Source organism: Pithys albifrons, chromosome 24, assembly GCF_047495875.1.
Source record: "Pithys albifrons albifrons isolate INPA30051 chromosome 24, PitAlb_v1, whole genome shotgun sequence".
Lineage (NCBI taxonomy): Eukaryota > Metazoa > Chordata > Aves > Passeriformes > Thamnophilidae > Pithys > Pithys albifrons.
In genome coordinates this window covers 4,029,252-4,052,244 of record NC_092481.1, presented here as the reverse complement: position 1 = coordinate 4,052,244, position 22,993 = coordinate 4,029,252, and the positions used below count along the sequence as shown (strand labels likewise).

The 22,993-nt window shown below is 57.2% G+C and overlaps 1 protein-coding gene and 1 long non-coding RNA gene across 2 annotated transcripts; one reads left to right on the top strand and one right to left on the bottom strand.

Moving 5' to 3' along the window:
- Nucleotides 1-3,511: 3,511 nt before the first annotated feature.
- Nucleotides 3,512-4,270, top strand: TRNP1 (TMF1 regulated nuclear protein 1). Its single transcript, XM_071576463.1, has one exon. The coding sequence runs from the start codon at nucleotides 3,512-3,514 to the stop codon at nucleotides 4,268-4,270; it is 759 nt and encodes a 252-aa protein (XP_071432564.1).
- Nucleotides 4,271-6,380: 2,110 nt separating this feature from the next.
- LOC139682418 (uncharacterized) lies at nucleotides 6,381-19,637 on the bottom strand. Its single transcript, XR_011699635.1, has 3 exons — nucleotides 19,614-19,637; nucleotides 19,426-19,484; nucleotides 6,381-6,725 (listed from the first exon to the last, which is right to left on the bottom strand). It is a non-coding gene; the product is annotated as an uncharacterized lncRNA (long non-coding RNA).
- Nucleotides 19,638-22,993: the final 3,356 nt, after the last annotated feature.

Sequence of the window (22,993 nt, the reverse complement as noted above, 5' to 3'; positions counted from 1 at the left end):
TGACGCGGACGGGCCGCGCCGAGGGACAGCAGAGCGCGGCGGGCGAAGCGGCTCCGTCCCCGGGAACACCCCCGAGGGGGCCGGGGCAGAGCAGCCGAGCGGCCCCGGGCCCGGCGGGCTCGGTCACGGGGCTGCCCTGGCTCCCCCGAGTCCTCGCCCCCGAGAGTACCTGGCGTGAGGATCGTCCCCCACCCTAAAGGTCTCCATCGCCAAGGGTCTCGCCCCCCGAGGGTCCCTGTCTTGGAGGAGCCGTAACCCAGTGTATCCTCACCCTCAAGGAGCCCATCCCGAAAGATCCCTGTCTCATTGCAGCCTAATTCCCAAGGATCCCTGTCCTGAATGATCCCTATCCCAATGGATTCTAATTGCCAAGGATTCCTGTCCCAAAGTGTCCCTATCCCAACGGATCCTCAACCCAAGAATCCCCGCTCCAAGGGATTCCTATCCCACTGTCCCTGCATCTCTGAGGTTCCCTGTCCTGAAAGATCCCTATCCCAAAGGATCCTCATCCCCAGGGATCTCTGTCCTGAAAGGTCCCTATCCCAAAGGATCCTCATCCTCAAGGATCCCTGTCCTGAAGGATCCCTATCCCAACTGGCTGGTGATTCACTCTTGGGGGTTCAGCTCTTTCCTTGAAGGTTTGAAGAAAAGGAAGGAAGCCCAATGGGAAGGTGGCACAGGGAAGGAGCAACAACTGTGCACTGAGGCTGCCACCAGTTTCCAAGAGGAAAGAGGAGAGAGAGAGAAAAATCAATTGAAAGGGTGGTGCCAATGCCAAGAATCTCATTCCTTCTCTAGAGGGCACAAAGACAGTGTTTATTTATTCAAGCCTCTGGCACTGAAGTCCAGACGGTGTCACTTCCCCGGCTGGGATTTCATTCATAGATAACTCACAGCACTGCTTGGAAATGTGTTCTCTCCTCTGCCAGGTGCCTTGAGCACAGATCCCAGCCATGAAACCTCTCCTGGCACTGCCCCACGGAGTCTGGCACTTCCAGGATAAGCTGAGCTGCACATTTTGGGCCTCTGAACCCAGCACTGCTGTAGTCTTTAATTTTTCCCATCACCTCCCAGCTGAGCTGCCTCCGTGTCCCAGGCTGCAGATGTGGGTCCAGAATGGTGGGACACAGAGATGAGTCTGCCCTGGAGCCCTGGAGCTTAAACATGAAATCCTGATGCAGGATTCCTTCCTTTAAAATGTGCCAGGATGACAGAGCAGTGCCTGGGTCCCCCTTGTCCTGGTAACTGGGACACCTGGGGAGACACGTGCAGAGACTGGGAGAGATGGCACCAACATTAATTATTTGCTGCCTGTAAAAAGGCTTTGCTTTTCTGGAGCACATCCCAACACAGGGCTTTAAAGAGGCTGGAGGAGAGGCCAGGGCACATCCCTTGGCTCTGTCCTCCTGCTGCTGCATCCCTGTGGGAATACCAGGCACTGGGCCAGCTGTGGGATGTAGGGCGGGATCCCACCCTGTTGTCCCATCCTGGTGATTGGTGCCCTGGCAGAGGGGCACGAACAGGGAAGGGAGAACAAAGCTCCCACCGGGCTTTTGCATCACCAAGGTTTATTCTGAGCACTGCTAATTGCAGCCTCCTCTGCTAAATCATTAATAGCTCATCAGCCCGGGCAGAGATCCTGCAGTGCCAGAGGGTTTTGGGGACTCAGGCAATGACTTACCTCAGGGCAGGGGCATTTCTTGTATTTTTCTACAATTTGCCTTTTCCAGCTGCTGCCTGCTCACTACTGGGATGTGCTGGGACAGCCTGGGGACATGGTCACTGTGGGGGGCTCCTCAGCATCCTCAGCCTCACTGCCCAACCAACCCAGCCCACCTTCCCCTCTCTTATTTCTTAAACCCATGCCCAGGCACAGCTGCTCCCTGTTTCCATGTCCTTTGCTGACCCTGGAGCAGGGCCTGGAGCTGGGAAGGCGACAAGCAGTGCAGACGTGGGAGGTGATCTAAAAAAAGCAATTATTTTCTGAGCAGGTGATGATGGAACAGGCACCTCCTGGGATCACTCCAACCTCTGCGATTCAGGTGCTTCACTTTGGGGGAACGGGGAAGCTCAGGGCATGGCAGACCCCAGCCCTTTCTCCTTTTTGGGGGATCCAAGTTCCACTGAAGCAGAGCAAAAAAAGGGAGAGAAGGATGTTCTGTTTAATTCCTGCCTGTCCCCAGGTTTTTTGGGCAAAGGGAGCAAGGGCAGAGCTTTAACCCCGCGATGGTGCAACGCCCCTCAAATCCCACACCGCGTTTTAGAGCAGCATTTTTATCAGCTACATGAAGACTTCAGCTTTCCCATTGCCTGGAATGCAGCCTGCAGAGCTGAAGGGAATGTCGTGGCCGTGTCGCCGACCCCGGGCGGTGGGGGTGCGGTGCCTGTCTGGGACGAGCCGGCAGCGGGGGCTGGAGCAGTGACGCAGCAGCCGCTGACGCTGCTCCGGTGCCTGGCAGACGTGTGTCAGCCTGGCAGGAGCAGGAATGTGATGCAAACCACAAGAGATGCTTTTTTTCCCCCCCTCCTAAGGTAAGGAAAGCAAAAATGTCACCAGCTCTGTGGGCGAAATCCACTGCAGGCCTGGATGTGGCTCTGCTTGGAACAGATTTAGGCTGGGTTTTTGTTTTTGGCTGAGGCTTTTGCTCCGATCTGGGGGTGGGATGAGAGCTTGTCACCTGCTTTCCATCATCCTTTTTATCCTTTCTGCTGCTCCGATGTGAAACACAAGCAGGTTTTACCCCACGCACCTACACGAAGATGCAGCTACTGAGGATGATATTCCAGCAGGAGGAGCCCCAAAAAGGAGGTTCTGCGGGGGAGCAAGGTGGCAGCAGCACCTCCCTCTGCAGCCCCCTCCCCGCGCCATCCCACCCCCAGGGCTGTTAACACCGTGCAAACGATAACGACGTTTGCAGCGTTGCTGTGACAGCCGTGCAGCTGAGGACACGCTGTCCTGGTGTCACATCCCCTGTGTCCAAAGGCTGGGACACCCCAGCCACAGCCCCGCTGGGTGGTGGGGAAAGGGGCTGCTCTTCTCCCTGCCCTGGGAAGGGCACCAGCACGCCCCAAACAGCATCAGGACCTTCTCAAGCTGCTTCTCTCACGATCTGTAGAGTCAAACCAGCCGTCCAGTAAACCCCTCCCAGTCCAGCCTTTCCCCCCTGACCCTTCCAGGTAAATCTCCCCAGTAAACGCCTCCCAGTCCAGCCTTTTCCAGTGACCTACCAGTAACCTTCTCAGTGTTTCCCAGTGATCCCATCCCTCTGCAGCTCCCCACTTCCCACCGACCCTCTCAAGGGAGGGTAGTTTTCCAGCACCACGAACTGCTAATGCCCCTGGGGCGGTGCTGTACCGGGCTATACCGAGCCCGTACCGGTGCTGTACCGGGCCATGCCCATCCCGGTGCTGTACCAGGCTATACCGAGCCCGTACCGGTGCTGTACCGGGCCATGCCCATCCCGGTGCTGTACCGGTCTATACCGAGCCCATACCGGTGCTGTACCGGGCCATGCCCATTCCGGTGCTGTACCGGGCTATACCGAGCCCATACCGGTGCTGTACCGGGCCATGCCCATCTCGGTACAGTACCGGTCCATCCCGAGCCCCAGGCTGTCCCGTCCCGCTCCGGGGCCGCGTGTCCCACCTCCACCCCCTTTTTGCCGATGCGGAGCCGCCCCCTCCGGGGCCGATCCCCCCACCGGCAGCACCGCCCCCGGGCTATATATCCCCGCCGCATCCCTCCGCCGCCGCTCCCGCTCCCATGGCTGCATCCCCGGCGGCACCGGCATCATCCCGGAGCCCGGCCCGCGGCGACGCGCAGCGCCCGGCCCGCGGCGGCCCCGGCAGCACCGAGACCGGCACGGAGAGCGGCGGCGGCGGCAGCGGCAGCCCCGGCTCGGTGGAGCTGGCGGCGGCTCGGAGAAGGCTGGTGGCAGCGGAGGGGCGGCGGCGGGCGGCGGCGGAGCTGGAGGGGCGTGTGTGGCAGGTGCACTGCGCCCTGCGGCACGCCGAGCTCCGCCTGGCCGCCCGCGCAGAGACCCTGGGCCGGCTCGGGGCCGGCGTGGCACAGGCACAGCTGGCGCTGGCGGCGCAGACACAGCGGCTGCAGAAGGGGCTCCGCCGCCGCCCGCGCCCCCGGCCCGCAGCGCTGCTCGCCGCCGCCCGCGCCCTCCGCAGCTGCGTGCCCTGGGTACCGTCCCGGGCACGCGGGGCGGCCGCGGGGACCCCCGTGCGGCGCCTGCCAGCGGCGCCCCGCGGCTCTGCATAGAGGGGTTAGAGGGGGTGGAGGGGGGGCTTGGGGAGCTGGAGGGGTCTGTGGTGCTGATGGGGGTTTGGTCGGGTGGGTTCTGAACGTGCGGGATGCCTTGATGGGTCTGGGGAACCCTGCTGGATATGGGGGATCCAGTTCTTCAAGGAGTCCTGGGGAGTGGTGTCACCTTGATGGGTCTGGGGGACCCTGCTGGATATGGGGGATCCGGTCCTTCAAGGAGTCCTGGGGAGTGGGATCGGTGAGGACTGGGGGTTTGGGGGTCTGGAGAGCTGGAGGGGTGTGGGGTCCTTGGGAGGGTCTTGATTGGTGGGGACATGGGGCAGTTGGGGGTCCTGAACATGAGGAACACCTTGATGGATCTGGGGACCCTTCAGGATCTGGGGGCACTCAGCCCTTTGAGGAGTCTGAGTGGTGAGGACCCGGGGGATTGAGGGGGTTTGAGGAGATGGAGGGGTCTGGGGTCCTTGTGGGGGTTTGATTAGGGAGTTCTGAAAGTGGGGGAGGTGCCTTGGTGGGTCTGGAGGACCATGTGGGAACCGGGGGACTCCATGGTGTGGGGACACCCAGTCCTTCAAGGGGTTCTGGGGAGTCTGATTGGTGGGGACTGGGGGGTTTGGGGATCCTGAGGGGGGAGCACCATACTGGGTGTGAGGGATCTGGGGAACCCTGCAGGTTCAGGGGGGCCACATGGTGTGGGGTGACCCAGCAGGGTCTGGGGTCCAGTAGAGGGTCTTGGGGAGATACTTGGTGGGTTTGGGGGTCCTGACTGGATTCTGCAGGGTGTGAGGGGTCAAGGGGACCCTGTGGGGTGGGGGTACCCATCAGGGTCTGGGCACCCAAGCAGTGGCCTGAGGAGTCTATGGGGGGAGACCTTGTGGGGTCTGAGCTGTTTTGGGTTCTGTAGGGGACCCTGTAATATTGGGGCACTTCACAGGACCCAGCAGGGTCTGGGGACCTTGGAGTGCTCTGAGGAATTTGGGGAAGATCCTGGGGGGTGCTTGAAGGATCCTGCAGGATCAGGGTCCGGGTGTGCAGTGAGATGGCAAACTGGGGGGGCAGTGATGTTGGGGGACCCAGCAGGGTCTGGGAACCCCCATGGGGTTGGGAGACCCTCCAGGGTCTGGGATCCCTGGAGGATCTTGTCAAGTTTGAGGGGCATTTATAGAGGAATCTGCTGCCAACACCCCCAGCCCAATCTGGGGTCACCTCCCTCCTGAAGGCAGCGTGTTCAGGGCAGTCACTCTGGGGCAGGGCCCCTTCCCTGTCTGAGCCCCACGGCCCCCCAGGAGGGGTCCCAGAGCCCTTGGGCCAGCAGGACACTGGTGGGACTGTGACTGACACTGGGCCTCTGTGTGAGCCTCCGTGGGGAATCGAGCAGGCTCAGGGCCACCCCACTTCCACCATCCCTGGCCAGCGATTTCGGCTCCAGCCTGTGCCACCCCAGCAGGGGCAGAGGGCTGGAGGGGACTGGAACTCGTGACGGCACCGGCACCTCCCACCGAGCTGGAATTTTGGGACTGCTTTGATGACTGACCAAGCGGGTGACACTCGAAGCCTTCCCGGTGCCAGCAAACGTCCTTGGGGACATCCAATGTCACCTGGCAACAGAGCCTGTCACTGTGGGCTGGCGAGAAGGCACAAGGAGGCTGAGGAGGGCTCTGGATGAAGGATCCCTCTCCAGGCAGAAGGACTGTGCAGGGCCCTGGCATTGCTGTCCCCATCACTGTCCCCATCGCTGCCCTACCAGCCCTGAGCCGGCCTCAGGATGGAGGGCTGGGACCTGATGGGATCACCCCTTTGGATGGAGTGCTGGGACCTGATGGGATCACCCCTTCGGATGGAGGGCTGGGACCTGATGGGATCACCCCTTCCCCACCGGGAGTTGCAGTGGTTCAGCTGGCAAAGCCCCGCCGTGATCCTGCTCCTTCTCCGGACACCGCGCTCACCGTCCTGGGATAACGGTTCCTCACCTGAGCCACCAGCTCTCGCTTTGCTGTGCCAAGCTTCTGCAGTGGCTTTCCCCAGAGGCTGCATGAATCCCACCAGAAAAAAAGATTATTTATTTTAATTAAGACCCCCCCCCTCGGTTTTGGGCTGGGGTGGGGGGTGGGATTTCACTGACTTATGAATGTGCCGTGACTACCTTGGTGTGACAGCAGGTCTGTTGTGTAACCCTGGCTGCTGCTGCTGCCCTCACCGTGCTGCCCGTGCTCTGGAATAAACTTTGATATATATTTTATTCATTACATGCAGTGTCCTGAGGTGCTGGTTGAAATATAACCGAGAGGGTGATTAGAATGGGGATTAGCAAATAAGCCCCAGTAATGGTGTGTAATTAATACCAGAGTGGATTGCTCTGATTATCAACCTCTTCCCTCTGCTGGGTGTGTGGGGACGTGGAAAATGCATTCAGAATTCCTGCAGCAGAATGTCACTGGGGGTTCCAGGGTCTCTGGCACCACATACATAAATATATATATATAAACACACATAGTCTGTCCTGAAAAACTTGTATAAGGTGAAAAATAAGGTACAACTTGCACATAAATAGGTGGCAGAGAAATATTTAAGCCACCACCCTGCCTTTATGGCCATGCACTTTTTCCCATTAATCCCAGTTTTCCAACAATTCTTCTAAGTTTTAATGCTGCCCTAAGCAGAGCTCTGAGTTCTCTGACCCCCCTCAGTGCTCCCTGATTTCTGCCCTTCCACTAAATCAGCCCCTGGGGGAGGTTCTCCCATTTGTGCACAGCCATAATCCCAGCCAGGAGGTGATTCCCAGAGCCGGGTGGGGAATTTGCTGTTAATAGCAGCTTACGGGTCTCAGCCAGGAGAAGGGACACATTATCTCTCCCAGGCTTTCAATTAATAGTATGAAATGCACAGCTTGGGCTTAAATCCCTCGATTTTTTCCCCCTTTCTCTGGTGATTATTTGCAAATCAGCTTTTGACCTGATTAGAGCAGAACCGACTTGGAGGAAATGCAGGGAAAGACCTTAAAATTATAATAAATCAACTCCATTAACCCAGTCAGACCAAACTAATTCAAAATCCTTCATTGCAATGGTTCATCTCACCCTTTGGTCTCGGTAAGGTTGTGGTCTCATCCCACTTTGTATTCCTGGAGTATCTTTAGCTGGAACATGACATCCATTACAATTCACACACTTATTCCCATTTTCCTCGGGGATGGGGAGGGTGATGCCATCAGCAAGGACAGGAAGATTGGTGGAAGGGCAAGAAGGAGACTCCAGGTCTCCTCATCACCCTCAAATAGCTGAAATAAGGATACCTGTCTGCTCCAGGTGCTCAGGGAACACCACACTCAGGATTCCAAAGGATGGGAAAAGGCAGTGGGGTCCCCTCATTCAGTGGGTACGGGGGGATGTCCCCTCATTCAGCAGGGAGAGCAGTGAGGGCACTTAAACTGCGCTGGGGAGGTTGGAGAGGGCAGTTGTGTTCTGGTTTTTGGAGTGGAGGAATAACAGCAGCTCCCCAGGCTGCTGCTGGAGTGAGAAGTGATCCCTGTTTCAGGAAAAACAATTACAAGGAAATAAAAGCCAGTCTCAGAGTCCCACTACACAGTGGCTGCTCACGGGAGCAGCATCACCTCCTGCACCTCCACAAGTCCCAGGAAGCTCCAGCTCACACTGTCCCTGGTGGGGACAACAGCAAACTCCTGCTGGAGGGTCCTGGGCCTATTTGGGGCGCAGACTGGGGGAAGGGGAAACCCACAGCACCTCCAGCACAAGGCAAGAACAGGAGCCAGATGCCTCAGTGCCTTTGGCATCACCCCTTGCCTCGGGAACCCAGGGATTTACATAACCCCACTGCCTTTCTGCCCTCCTGCCAGGGATACTGTTACATAAACAGCACTAACACTTGTTGGATTTATGAGATTATTTTGTTACAGACTTTCTGGGAAAAATAAAATTAATGTGGCATGTTAATACCTAAGCCTGGCTTCTCTCCTTTCTGCTGCTAATTCCCTGGGGCTTGTCCCTGTGAAGTGTGTGGGTGTGATGGGGGTGGCAGGAACAGAAACTGCCCAGAGCTGAAATGCCTCTGAAAGGCTGATGTGAGAGTGAAGGGGGAAAAGCAGGGACTGTGGGAGCTGATGGAGAGGAGAAAGGGACAGTGGGAGGATGATGGAAGGGGGCAGATGTGGTACAAGAGTGGTGGAGAGGGACTGAGACCAGGTGAGAGTGATGAAAGGGACGACAGGAACAGTGGGAAGGTGTTGGAAGGGGGACAGTGGAAGGGTTATGGAGGGGGACAAGGACAGTGAGAGAATGATGGAGAAGGGACAGACACCAGGTGAGAGTGATGGAGGGGAGAACAGGGATAGTGGGAAAATGATAGAGAGGGGACAGAGATAGTGGGAGGGTGGTGGAAGGAGGACTGGGGTGGTACAAGAGTGATGGAGAGGGGACAGAGACAGTGGGAGGATGATGAAGAGGGAACAGGGTGGGTGCAGAACTGATGAAGGAGAGTAAAGGGACGGGGCGAGGGCGATGGAGAGGGTCGGTCCCAGAGCGATGGGGAGGAGGGGACAGGGCTACCCTCCTGAAGGTCCCAGGGACCGGGAGGCCACCGAGGCCGCCCGGAGCTGCCCGGTTCGGTCACCAGAGGGCACTGCGGGAGCCGCTGCCGCAGACGCCGAGGCGGAGCAGCCCCGGGACGGCGGGGACGGGGCGGGCGGGTCCGGCTCCCCCGTCCAGCCGCAGCTCTCTAGGTGATGAGTGGTGGTGGAGGTGGGGGATGCTGCCCAGGGCCTGAAGGTGGGCACTCCTTGTCCCCACCACCCCCCCGCCCCCTGTCCCAGCACCCCCAGGGATTTTTCCCTGTCTCTGTTGAGCTTTCAGGTTTTGGAAACCCATTCCTGTGGCACCTGGTTGCCCTTCGCTCGTCTCTCTGTTCTAAGCTCTTCTTGGTCCACTTCTCTCTTCCCCACTAAAGCTCTTTAAGTCACTGATCTTGTTAAACCTCGGCAATCGGGTTGTTTTGCCCTGCAAGTTAATGTGCCTAATTCCTGCCCTGCTTACTCCTGACTCCCAGCCCCAAAGTCCCTGTGCCCACGTTGGGATGGGAAGTGGCACATCACACAGCTGCCCTGCTCTTATCCTGGTGGATACTGGCCATGGCAGCCCCACGTGGAGTGGGATCCCGGGAAATCCTCTGTCTCAGTGGCAGGGTGTGAATGGTGCCCAGTGTGTCCAGTCCAGCACAGGCAGGAGCAGCCCTGGGAGCAGGATGAAGGCAGCTGTGGGTCAGGGATGCTGCAGAGCAGCTCGACTGGGATGCAAAGCTATGCCATGGGGTCCAAGTGAGCCTCATGGGTGCCCCCCAGCATCAGGCTGACCTGCCACCTCTTTTGGTGTCCTGCGCCCTGCATTCCATGCCCTGACAGAGGTGGCACAAGGCTTGGCTGTGGTGCCCATCCTGCCTGGCACAGCCTCCCACCACAGATCATCTGCTTTTGGGTGAAGAACAGCAGAAAGTGGTTTGTTCAGCCTTATCCCCCTAACCACACTCCTTTTCCAAGTGTTTGGGTGTTCAGAACAGTTTTCTCCAGGCAATTGAACCCTTTTTAAAAGGAATCATTTAAAGGAAATTGGGTAATTAATGCTGCTGCATGTGGGCTTAGAGCGGTGGTTACTCAAGGCTTTTCTCCTTCCAGGAAGGCCAGGCTGCAGCTGGGCACAGCCAGGAGTGCCTAAGCCACGATTTTCCAGGGTTCAAATATCCCTGCCTCTCACCTCGCTCCCGGCGCTGTCTGGATCGCCCTGCGAGTCTCCCCTCACGGAGCAGCGTCTCTATTTTCAGCCCTGGCTGCCCTAATCCGATCACACGCTCTGCCCGCAGCCGGCTCCTTCCCAAAGCCCACAGGTGCTCCAGGGTACAGGCTCGGGCACGATCCGGCGCCTCCTGCAAGGGCTGTGTCTTCAGCAGAGAGGAATTAACCTCCTGCCCCTCCCCAGAGCTGGTCCCGAGCATCCTAGAACTTGCACCACCCCCTTCATTGGAGAACTAGGGTTTCCCTCAACCCTCAGCAGCCAAATCCGTGGATTGGCAAGCCCTGGGAAGGGTGATGGAGTGAGGAAGGCACCCCAAAATAGCTCCATGACGTGCCCAGCAAAGGGCAAGGTGGTGCTGAGTGGTTTTGCCTTGCTCACTGTCCTGTCTCATGCACGGCAGGGCTGGGGGAGGTGGGAACAACCCCCGCTGCAACCTCGATATATATATAATTATAATAAATATCTAAAATTTAATATCTAGATATTAAACCCAACCCTCCAGCCTGCAGGGATGCCCAAAGCAGACACTAAGGGAGACACCCCCTCCCCTGGCTGCTTCATTCCCTGTCCCTGCTAATCCCCGGCAATCCGACGTGACGGGAGCCCTGTAACCTGATCACGGTTCATTAAGGGGTTTAACGAGATTAATTGCCAAAAGCACCGGCTACTGTTCGCAGCCCCTCCCTGGAGAGGATCCGGAGATCCCTGGGCTCTGCACACTGGGATGTCAGCGAGGATCTCCTAAAATGCAGTAGCATAACCCTCAAAATTAACAAATTTGGGAGTTTGGGTTTCTCCTTTCAAGGTGGGGGTGCAGAGGCAGCTCCGAGTTTTCACGTATTGCAGTTCCTGTGGGTGACACCCTGTCCTCGACATCCCCAAGCCAGGGGTTGCAGTGCTGCTCTGACTCCAGGAGGTGGGGAATTAAGGAAAAAAATAATCCCCCAAACTTTTCACTCCTCTGTTGTTCGCAGGTGTGTTTGTTCAACCAGCCAAGCTCGTTTGGCAGAGCTAAAAACGTGGTGTTTTGGGGAGGTTTGAGCGATCCCAGTGCAGGGGGACGTGCTGGTCCTGCTGTGAGCTGCTTTGCCAGGGAAGGGAAGGGAAAAGGAAAAGAAAAGGGAAGAGCGAAGGAAAAAGGAAATGAGGAAAGGGAAAAGGAAGAGAAAAGGGAAGAGGAAAGGGAACAGGGAAGGGAAAAGGAAAAGAAAAAGAAACGGCAAGAGGGAAGGGAAAAGGAAAAGAAAAGAGGAAAGGGAAAAGAGAAGGGAAAAGGAAAAGGGAAGGGAACCCACCCACGTCCCTTCTTTCTCTTCTTCCCACACCTGTTCACCTGCACCGAGCTCATCCCTGTCCCATGGGATGGGTAACACCAGGATTCCCCCAGTCTTTTTGGATGGAAATAACACTCGGGCAGGGCTCTGTGCCCACCACCCCACAGGGGACCCCCGGGCACCACAAGGCATCGGGCCCCAGCGATGTCCCCGGGGCGCACCAGTCCCAGATCCCGCCCCGGCCCCGCTGACGCGCGGCGGGGCTGACGCCGGGACTATATCGGTCGGTGACAGGCAGCAAAGGAATCTGCGCAGCAAAGCCAAGCTCAGGCTCCTCTCGGCTCTCCCCATCGCCTCGCCTCTTATGGAGAGGAGGGAAGAGGGGCCTGGAGCAGCTCCCGTTATGGAGAAGCCCTGGGGAAACCCTGGCTCACCCGGACACCCGGCACGGGGCACAGAGGGACAAAGTGCTTGGGATGTGCCATAATCCGTGGGGATGTGGCTTCAGGCTGTTCTGCCAAGGGGTCCTGCCCTCCCGGGGCCAGAAGAGGTGGGATTCCCTGAGAGGTGCAATAGTTATCCCCAGGTTTTAGGCAGCTGCCAGACCTGCCGTGATCCCCCAGAGGGACTTGTTGAACTAAAGAACACAGGGATACAGGGATTTAAATCCCAATGGGACCACAGGCAGGGCTGACACCTTTACCTTACAGCTGATGCCTCCTGGAGAGGAAGAGGAGGAGGAGGAAGAGCTCACATTGGTGCCTTGGTAGGAGCAGCCAAGCCACTGACCTGGCCTCACCTCGGGGCTTTCCATGCCTCTAATTCCCAATTAGTGCTGACCCTCGATGCTTCAGGGTCAGCCACTCTCCACTAAGTCGTGAGCAGAAGGACCTGAGGGTTGTCTCTGGGTGCCCCAGTGGGTCAGTGCTGGTGCCTGAGCTTCGCCTCATTCCTGGATTCCTACACCATTTCCAAGCAAACTGGGAGGATGGGGAATGCGCCACTCCCAGTGCAGGAGCAGGGAGGTGGCTGCAGAGAGGGAGCAGCATCAGACACGTGTCCCTGCCCTGGTGGTGTCAGAGAAGGAGGGAATTTTGGTGTAGGATGGTCTTGCTTTAAAAGCAATAAAAATGATGCTTCAAGCCACCACAGACACAGGAAAAGCCTCAGGATGTGAATTCCGGAGAAATGAAATGGTAGATGGGATCCCTGCCCCAAGCACAGCACTGTCACCAGGGGGATGAGGGGCTGGGGGTCATTTGTGGGGGTTGATGGCACCATGGGGGGAGGATTCAGCATCCCAAATGTGATGCCTCACTCCAACACCCCAGGGCTGCCACTGTGCAGTGCCACTCACCTTTGTACACGGAAGGATTTGGGGTAGATTGGAGGTCTTTGGGGACCACAGGAGCTTTGAGGATATTCAGTACAGGCTGCAGGGCAGAAACCGGCATCCCACATCCCCATGTCTCCCTGAATGCCCCTTCCCTGGTGCCCAGCAGGTTTTCCAGAGCCATCCAAGAGCTGGATTTCCCTTTCCTGAGTTGCAAATGAAAACCCATTTTGTGCAAACCCACAGAGCATAGAGAGGCTCAAAACCTGGGCAGCTCAGCAGGGCAACAGGTCAGGGCACAGCTGAACCCCCAGAGCCCGAGTCTGTCTCCCCGGGAACCTCCCTCTGGAGCTGGGGAAGCAAATTCTCCTGCTCTTTCCCACGTGTTATTGTGCTGGACAAATATTTGCTTTGGAAAGCGCTGCCTTGCCCGAGCCCCGCAGCCAAGGCCGGCCCTGGCACCAAGGCTGCTCACACCAGGCACCAGGGATGGATCCTGCTCTGCCACAAATCCGTGATCTTTACTGCAGGGAAACAACCACCCTGGAGTTGGACTCCACCAGGATGTTCTGTGGGGATCTGGACCTTCCTTGGAGTGGGAATGTTACAGCCTGTGGAGCCTGTGGACTCTGACAAGGGGATGCCCCTCCTTGGCCACTTCCACAGAAAGGAAATAACCCCCAAAAGGGATCAGCAGGGCTGGGGGGGAGGTCAGCACCTCAGCCTGCAGCACCCCGGGACACGGGGAGTGTAGGAGAGGCATAGGGGTGCTCAGGGCAATGGGGGGCCCATGCCCCAAATCCTGGGATATAGGCTGGGCATGCACCCGCCGGGGGAAAAGCCCTGGGAAGCTGCTCAGAGTTTCAGAGGGAAATCCCAGCCTTTCTGAGTGCTGTTTTCCAACCCATCTTCGCTCCTGGAAATGCAACTTTTGGCTGGCGGGAGGGGGAGAGGGGGATGTGGTGGGAGCCGGGCATGGCTGAGGGTCTCTAGGGCAGGAATTTGGGGCAGGATCCTCCGCGGCGGGGGCATTCCTGGCTCTGCCAGCGCTCCCCAGCCCCGGCCTCCGCACCGCCGGGAGCGCCACCAGCGCTCGGCGCTGGGATACTGTCCTTTGTTTCGGAGAATAAAGTTAGCGCTGTTACTCAGCCTGTCGCTATTCCAGCAATTCCTGCCTCCACTTTCGCTCGGCAGCAGCGGGAAACATTCCTGCCTGGGGGCTGCCAAGAAAAATACGCACCGGAGGGACATGCAGAGACGGGGACTGGCAGCACCGTGGTGACAGACACGGCTGTGGGAACGCGGCAGCCCGGGATGGGCATCACACCCCGGCTCTGGGATACTGCCTGTTCTGCATCCCATAGGAGCCCCTTCCCACCTGGAACACCAATAACCTGCTGAGTGGGTGGCTTTGGTCCCTTGGGTGTCCAAACTGCAACCAGAAGATGCAGGGACAAGGTGTGCCTCCTCTGTGTGTCCCAGAGGGGAAGCTTTACCTCCGAGTGCCACAGATTTCCATGGAAAGTTTTCCTAATGCCAGCGGGGCTGCCATGGCCACAGCCACACGGATCCATGTTTTTTTTTCCCCTGCTTGTTTTCTGCCCTTTACCTTGTGATAGGCAAAGCCAACAGCCCGTCCCCGAGGTCCCTGTGTCCCCAGGAACCTCCCGTGTCCTTGTGCTGCTCCCACGTTATCATCCTGAGTGGAAAAAGGAGGCTGCTCTGATAACCCTGCTCTGAGGGATAAAACAGCTGCCTGGAGGAAAGGCTGTGGCCTCTGCCAGATCCCACACACCAGCACCCTCCTGCTGCACCCATCCCTTCCCCTGCATGGTGGGAACCCCGATTTAGGTGCTCCCAACTCCCATCCTGGCCAGCACCTCCTGCCCCCACTCCAGCCTGGGGCCACAGGACACATCAAACCTTCTGAGGGCCAAGAGTGGATCCTTCTCCATCCTTTTGGGGGAATAGTCCTCTCCTCTCCACTTCCTGTCACCCCAGGAAGACGCTGGCACTGCATCCTCTGTAAAACTCTGGAGAACAGCCCCCCCTGGACCTGCCCAGCCCTGAAACCCACCGAAAATCCCTGTGAGCACCAAAACCCAAAAGCTTTAATCCATCCGCCCGAGGAGCGAGCGGAAAGCCCGGGGCAGCTCACCCGCAGCTGGGGCTCCGCGCTACAGTGCCCAACCCCGGGAACAAAGGCAGGACAGCAGCGAGACCGGGAACGTCCTTTCCCAGCCCCGGGGACATTAAACAAACCCCAAGAGACCATTCTCCCTTTGTCAGCCCCGCAGGTCACCCGAGGTTTGATCTACAGCCCAGCGCAGCAGATGGAAAAATTCCCGGTGAGGGTTTTGGATCAGGTCCTGGTGTTTCTTTTTGACCAGGGAGTTGCTGGTGAAGCTGCCTGGACACCACTTGCTGTGGTGTGGACCCCAAAAAGCCCTGCTCATCCTTCCAAAGCCCTCTGAAGCAGATCATAGGGATGTATATTCCCCACTTCCCTTCTTCCTGAAAGCTTTTAAATCCTTCCTGTGTCTGGCAGTAGAAGTTTGAAGGCTGAGCTACAGACATGCTCAGCAGCTTGGAAACATCCTAAAATTAAGCCCCAACTCCACCATGAGCTCCCAGAAGCACAACCCTCTGAGCTGCCAACTCCTGCTCTGCTTTCAGCCCAGGATTTTAACCCAAATCCCCACTTTCTGCCAGAATTTCACCCAAGATGAAGCTGCATTTCCACTCAAGAAGAGCAGCTGAGGGCTTTGGGGAGAAAGGGAACAAGGGGCAATGGCTTTAAACTGAAGGAGTAGGTTTGGATTAGATTTTAGGAAGAAATTTTTCCCTGTGAGGGTGGGGAGGCCCTACTATGGCTGCCCCATCCCTGGAAGTGTCCAAGGCCAGGCTGGACAGAGCTTGGGGCAACCTGGGCTGGTGGAAGTTGTCCCTGCCCATGGCAGGGGGTGGAATGAGATGGGCTTTAAGGTCCCTTCCAACCCAAACATTCCATGATTCTGTGGAAACTTCCCAGCCTGCTGTGCCCATGGGTCCAGCTGAGCCTGGGATGTCTGAGACCCATCTGGGAGGGGAACAGCCACATTATTTACCTCTTACCAGCCTGGTTTGTAGAAGCAGGCAGCAAAATTCCCTTTAAAATCAATTTAAAACGTAAAAGCCTCCCTTGGCCTCACACAGCTGCAGGGTTGGTCCATTCTGAGAGAAGCAGAGCACCATGTACACACTCCCAGTGGCTTATGTGCTTTAGGAACCCATCAATTTACCCTTATTTTAACCCCAAACTATTTTAGTGTTGTTATTTCCCCCCCCGGGCTCTGATAACCCCAAAGTCATGTGCATAAATGACCCCAAAGGGCTGCAATCTCCTGTTTTGCACACAGAGCATGCCTGGAGAAAACAACAGGACACAAAGGTTGATGTAATCCTGAAATACCTGAAGAACAGGGCACAGCAGGGGGATTTATCACCTGCTCTGGCTGGGGCTGTCCAAGCCATGGAGTCACCGGGAGAAATTCCAGTAATCCCTCTGAGAGCAAACAATTCAGCCCTGCTGCGGCTTTTGGGCTGGTTTGGTGCTGTTTGGTGGTGCAGGTGATGCTGCATTGCTGGGCTGGGTGTCAGAATGAAGGGAAGGGGATTTTCTGGGCTCACCTCATCCCACTGTGTGTTGTGGGATGGAGCAGGATCATCACCGCTGGGGATGTGAATCATGGATGGTGTGAGGCAGGACCCGACCCCTCCACGAGCGCCAGGGTGTGCCAGCACGTGATGGACACATGGGATGTGACAGTGGGGACCCACATCTCCTCCCTGTCTCCTGCAGCCAGTGGGCTCACATGTCCCAGGGCAGGACACAGCCCACACACCTATCCTGGTGTGTCCAGGACACCTGTGTGCACCACAGAGCCTTGATGCAGCTGGAAAACTCATCCAACATCATGGGAAAGCAGGCTGGAGCACAGCACAGGGCACAGGGACATCAGTGTCCTTATCTTGGCTGCCCTTATCACGGCTGGGCACACGTGTCGAGTGCTGTGCCATGGAAAGGGAACAGCTCCGGCAGCTCCGGCCCTGGCGGCATCGGCTGGAGCCGAGTCGGGCAGACGGGTATCACAAACCACCCAGTGCCTCATCACCTCCCTTTTCCAGTCTTTGTCCTATGAAGGGACAATTAAAAGGTCTTCCCTGGGTGTGACACGTGGCGTGGGGACTCCCAAAGCCGCCCTGTCCAGTTCCCCCTGACACCCCCTCCAGGCTGTCCTGCTGCACGGGTGGCCCTGCTCCTGCCCTGGCTGTGACAGCAGGCTGGTGGCACCTGTGTCCCCCCTGGCCCCTCCAGCCATGCTGGTGTTGGTGAGAAGGCAATTCCCACTGGGATGATGCAAGCTCTGGGTGCAGGAGGGTGAGGAGTGGGCAGCACTTCTGTCTGGATGGAGCTGGGGGTGCTGGGGGTGTCCAGCCCCGAGGGTGTGCTGGGCTTGGACAGGCTCCATGTGCCTTCCCAATGCCAAAAACCTTGTGCTGGCATTTAGGCTCTGCCATATGGCACCTCCAGACTGCCCTTTATGCCAAGAATCATCCCCCAAACTCCAGTGTGACCCTAAACCAAGGCCCGAGGCAGCCCTGAGTGCTCCCACCTGCTAAATGCCCTCTCCATCAGTATTCCAGCTTGGAATACTTATCCAACACCCCTTCTGCATAAATGGCTCTCTTCATCCTTCCTAATGGATCTACCCAACGTATTTACATGGCTCAGGTGAGGACATTGATGTGCTGGGAGACCCCCCTGTGTGTCACTCTGTGCTGGGGGAAATCACTGCCCTGCTCTCTCCATTCACCTCATTCCACAGCCAAGTCTTCCCTGGAAATGGCCCTGGGACTGCTGGCCTGGCCAGCCATTCATGGCCTAATGGGCTGGCCCAGCTCCCAGCTCCTGGCCAGGATCAGGCAGGGTCAGGCTCTGCTCCATGCAGGAAATGTACCCCCTTCCCCTGCACCCCACACTGAACCCTCCTCAGCCTGGGGGCTCCCTCTGCACTGCCAGGGCTGTGCTGCAGCACCTTCTCTCACCCTGTTAATTCACTGGGATACACCAGAGCAGTGGGATTTCATCCTGTCTGAGCTACTTGGGTGTCTCAGCATCCTCCTCTTCCTCAAGGGCAGTTACTGAGCTACACCAGCCAGGGGGACATATCCCTGAGGGGTGAGGTTTGTGTGATGTGGTGGGACATGGGACACATCCTGGCATGGGGTGGGTGGGGGGAAAGAGCAATGATACCCCTAGCCTGGAATGCAAGGCAGGAGGAGGGTCAGGATTCTGGGAGAGCCCAGCATGGGTTTCCTTGTAAGCAGATGTGCCACACCTGGAACTCACTGGCAGAGCTGGGTTTGGATCTGAGTCTTGTTACAGGCGTGCTGAGACCTTGGGTAGGCGATGCTGAGGGACATCCAGGCACAGAATGCAGAAACCAGTGCGTTTAGGGACAGGCTCAGCAGTGACCCTGCTCCATCCCAGAGGCTGCAGCGAGCACAGACTCCTGTTGGCAGCTCCACCAAGGAGAAAATTAAGCTTTACCCACAGCAATCTGGAGTCAACAGGCAGCATCGAGCTGCAGTGAGGACAGAGAGGTAAAAAAACACTCCCACCCTTTTGATCCCACAGCTCTTGGTGCAACAAGCTGGGGGCTGGGAAAAGCCTGTGACCACCCCACAGCTTGCCAGGGCACTCTGGAGTGCCTTTGGTGAAGTTCAGGGGATGGTGGAGCAGTGGGGACCCCCTGCTCTGAGAATAATGGAGGACAGGGAACAAAGCAGCAGCAACCAATGGGGCTAATGAGAGGGTGGATTTCCTCAATTATAGGATAATGCCAGTAATCCCGGCTTTCGAAGGTTTAGGCAAGAGACAACTGCTGTGGGATGAGCCTTCCTCCCACCCACGGGATGGTGAGGAGCCTTTGCTGTGAGCTGGGGAGCAGAGCAGCCCCAGCCTGCCCACACACCACCCCTGGCACCCAAACCCCCTGAGCACCCTCCCCTACAACCCACCAGCTGCCCCAGGGGAGATGGACCCTTCAATCCAGAGCAGTCCCAGCCACCAGCACCTGCCATCACCGGTCCCAGAGGCAGGAACCAGCTCTTGCCAATTGCCCATGGGTTTGGCACTTATCTGGGGCTGCAGGAGCTGCCAGGGGACCCTCACAGGGAGGAGTTTATCCCTAAATATCCCTTCTAACCCTGGCCTCTGTCAGTGGGAATCCATTCCTGCTTGCCCTGTTGCTCCACACCCTTGTCCCCAGTCCCTCTCCAGCTCTTCTGGAGCCCCTTTAGGCCCTGGAAGGGGCTCTCAGGTGTCCCCAGAGCCTTCCCTTCTCCAGGTGAGCCCCCCCAGCTCTCCCAGAGGGGCTCCAGCCCTGGAGCATCTCCGGGGCTTCCTCTGGACATCTCCAGCAGCTCCACATCATTCTGATGTTGGGATCCCAGAGCTGGAGGCAGCTCTGCAGGTGAGGTCTCACCTGAGGGGGCAGAGGGGCAGAATCCCCCCTCCCCTGCTGCCCACACTGTGGGATGAGCCCAGGATAGTGTTGGATTTCTGGGCGGCAAACACACATTTCCAGGTCATGTTGAGCTTCCCATCCACCAACACCCCAAGCCCCTCTCCCCAGGCTGCTCTCCCTCCAATCCCTGCCCAGCCTGTGTTTGTGCCTGTCCCCTCAGTCTCTCCTGGCTCACCTGCACACCTGGGATGGCCTCGGGGCGGATGGGTTGAGGTCGGACATAACACAACCTGCCTGCATAAAACGAATCATCAGCTAAATAACCACCAGGCAATTATTGCTATTAGCAATGCCAACAATTTCCAATTCCCTGGGCATTAATGGGGGGTGGAGGGCACCTGGCCCCTCCCAGGGCTGGCTCACCTGTGACGTGGGATGGTGGCGAGGATGTGCTTCCTCACGTCGCCCTTCGCCCTGTCATGGGCAGCACCCACCGAGCACGAGCCAGAACTGCAGCACCCAACCCCAAATGAGCAGGTTGGCTTCAAAGGCTCCCTTCTGCTTTGGAAAGACACATTCCCAAACCCCAGAGCTGCCTGTGGTAGGAGCAATGCCAGCGCTGCGGAGAAGGCGACACGTGTGCTGCGGTCCCTTGCGGATGGTTGTCACTGTAGGAAAGGGCTGTGTCCCTCCTGCCATCCCACCATCCTCAGTCTGGGGGTTTTACAGCCTCCTGATCTCAACTAAAACACCCCCAGGCAGATGAGCACCCTTTGAGGGACTGATTCCTCCTGAGCCCTGCTATAAAACCCCCCTGCGAAGGGAGATCAGCCCCTGGATGTTCAGCCTTTGCTGGGACCATCAGAGACTGCAGGGAAGGAGGAGCAGGGGAAGAAACTGGCTAAACTCGTTACACTGGTGACATTTGGAAAGGGTGGTTAGTAAGTGGCATGTTAACATTATGTCCAGTCTTTAAGGAATGCATCCAGGATTCAGCAGGGGAGCAGTAGTTAGGTGAGTCACGCTGCGGACATGCGGATTTAACTGGGATTTCAAGCCCAAGCGGCCTGTAATTGCATATTAGTAGAGGGATGCTTAAAGTAATCAGCTGTTCCAGCCACGCCAGCTACGGGGGGGAAGGGAGGAGGGCTGGAGGGGTGTCCTGTCCTGCATCCAGCCCCTCCTTGGATTACAAGGCAAAAATATAGGCCACACAAACACCCCAGGGACGTGGCTTCTCCTTTGAAGGCAGGGTGACACCGCTCCTGCTGCCCCCGGGGGCCGGCGGTGGCGAGATAAGGAGGGTAAATACACCGTGGTGGTGGAGAGGGCAATGGTCAGCCACCCCAGCCAGCTGGCCCCACGCAGGGCTACATCCCCATCCGTCACCAGAGGGAAACCTCCCGGCCGGGAGGGAGAGGTGGGAATGGCTGCGGCACTCGGGAAGAGCGATGGGAGCTGTCGGGAGTGAAAATGCGTGTTCTCGCTTGTACGGGAGAGAGATAACACATCGCACACCGCCCTGCGCCGCCCCGGGCGCCGCTCCAGCCTCACGCCTGTCTCCACAGCCACCTACAGCCTCTCGTCTCTTCTGGGAATGTCATTATTTCCCCCTGGCATCGCTGCTGGGATGTGCAGAGGGTCGGGGCAGGGGGTGCCAAGGACACTCCGTCCTTGGTTCGTGTCATAGCTCGGTTGTGCAACGCCTCGAGGCTGCAGTGACAAGACAATTGACTTATTTTCCTTCTTCCTTAAGGAAACACGCCTTTGCAGCGGCTGTCAATCATCCCCCGGAATACTTTGGGATGCCAGCAGAGGATTTCAATCAAATTTGTCAGAGCCATCACGTTTCTACAAGCTGAAATGGGATCCACCCAGGTGAGGGAGCAGCAAACCAACAGCAACTTCTACCCCAGCTCGGCACAAACAGCTCAGTCCTCCAAAGAAAAGGAGCAGGGAAGAGCAGGCAGCCAGCACATGGGGATTTGAGGGAAAGCTGGAATGCCGTGGAGCAGGTGAGAGGCTCTGCATGAGCTGATCTCTCCTGGTGATGGCTCAGGAGGGAAGGGAACGCCTGCGCTGCTCATTCCAGGCTGGATGCAAGAAGTCAGAGGTGGGAGAAGGCAGCTGAGTCAGGGAAATCATGGAGCCAATAGCCAAAAAGTCTGTGGTGACCTGTACTGTGGCTGAACAGTCCAGGTACAGAGGGAAAAAAAGTCTTTTAAATGCTCCTCCACACATTAAAGGTTCTTTACCCAGAGGGTGGTTGGGCACTGGAACGGGTTTCCCAGGGAAGTGGTCACAGCACCAAGTCTGCCAGAGGTCAAGAAATGTTTGGAGACACGTTTGGGGTTGTCCTTGATGATCCATGTGCTTCCCTTCCAACTCAGGTTATTCCATGCTTCCAACACGAGCCAAAATCCTCTTTGGAACAGAAAAGCCTAAACCAGAACCTCCAGCAGCAGCAGCAGCACGAGATGAGATCAGAGGGTCCAACAACAGAGCACCCCACAATTCTCACCATCAGCCTTCACTCTGCCAGGGCTCAGGACCAGGCAGGGTGGGCTGTGCCATCCCCCCAGGGCTCAGGACCAGGCAGGGTGGGCTGTGCCATCCCCCCAGGGCTCAGGACCAGGCAGGGTGGGCTGTGCCATCCTCCGGCAGCTCAGCCCCATCCCAGGAGCAAACTGCCCTCCCGGATCGTCCAATATCAATGGAGCATTTGTCTCGTGCTTGGCACCAGGCTCTGGAGCACAAGGGCCCGTGTGCTGGATCGCCCAAACACGGCTATAAATGGCAAGAGGAGCTGCACAGACAGACTGTTCTCTCATTGCTGCAGGAGCTCGAATAGCACAGTTAACACCCGCGCTGCCCGAGCGGCTCCCGAGGAGGAGGAGGAGGAGGAGAAGGGCAGCCGGGGAGAAACACTGGCACACCACAAGGAAAAAAGCTAAATAGAGAGATTAAAATAAAATCTAAATGCCATGCTGGGTCTAGCAACCCGCCTGCACAGAGCTGGTGCCACCCTCAGCACCGTGCCAGCAGATTAAGGACGGCTGGGAGCAGGGAGGTTGGAGCAAGATGCTTCTTGCATTCTGGAGTCAAGACAGATTCCTGCCGTTTCAGTGATTTTGGAGCATGGCCAGATGTCCTTCCAGGAGAAAAAGCTGCAGATGTAAAAGCTGCATCACCAGCCCTGGAAGTGATCTTGCTGCTACAGTGCTGAGTGTTTCTGGAGGCGTCTCCAGGCATCGATCACACACCAGCCCTTTGCAGAGGAGCTGTGGGCACGTGCTCTACTGTACCACGGGCTGTGGCGTGGGCTACTCCACTCCCAACTCCAGTTACCCGAGCTGGGCACTGCCCAGACCACTGGGCTAAATATAGGGAACTATATTTATATATAGTTACTATAAAGGAACAGCCAGCCCAGCACACACGCCTGTGCTCAGAGCAGAACTCCAGAGCCAAGCACTGGAGGCATCACTAGAGTCCAAATTTCATCCACCAGGCACATCCTGACTTATCCATCGCCCTCTGCTCAAAGAGGAAAATAATGACAGTCTACAGTCTGTGAGAAAATATATATCTTTTTTTTATTTGACAATTAACAAAAGAGGGATCCGAATCTCGGCTGTAAACATTAATAGCTCCTTTCTGATCACAACTAGTACTTTCCACCAACATCCTTTTGTATGGTCTGATCCGCTCCAACAATGCTGAGCCAACTCTGTCAGGGCTTTTGCTGCTCTGCTCAGGGTCACAAATCCAGAGGCAGCTTATTCACCACAGCATCAACAGCA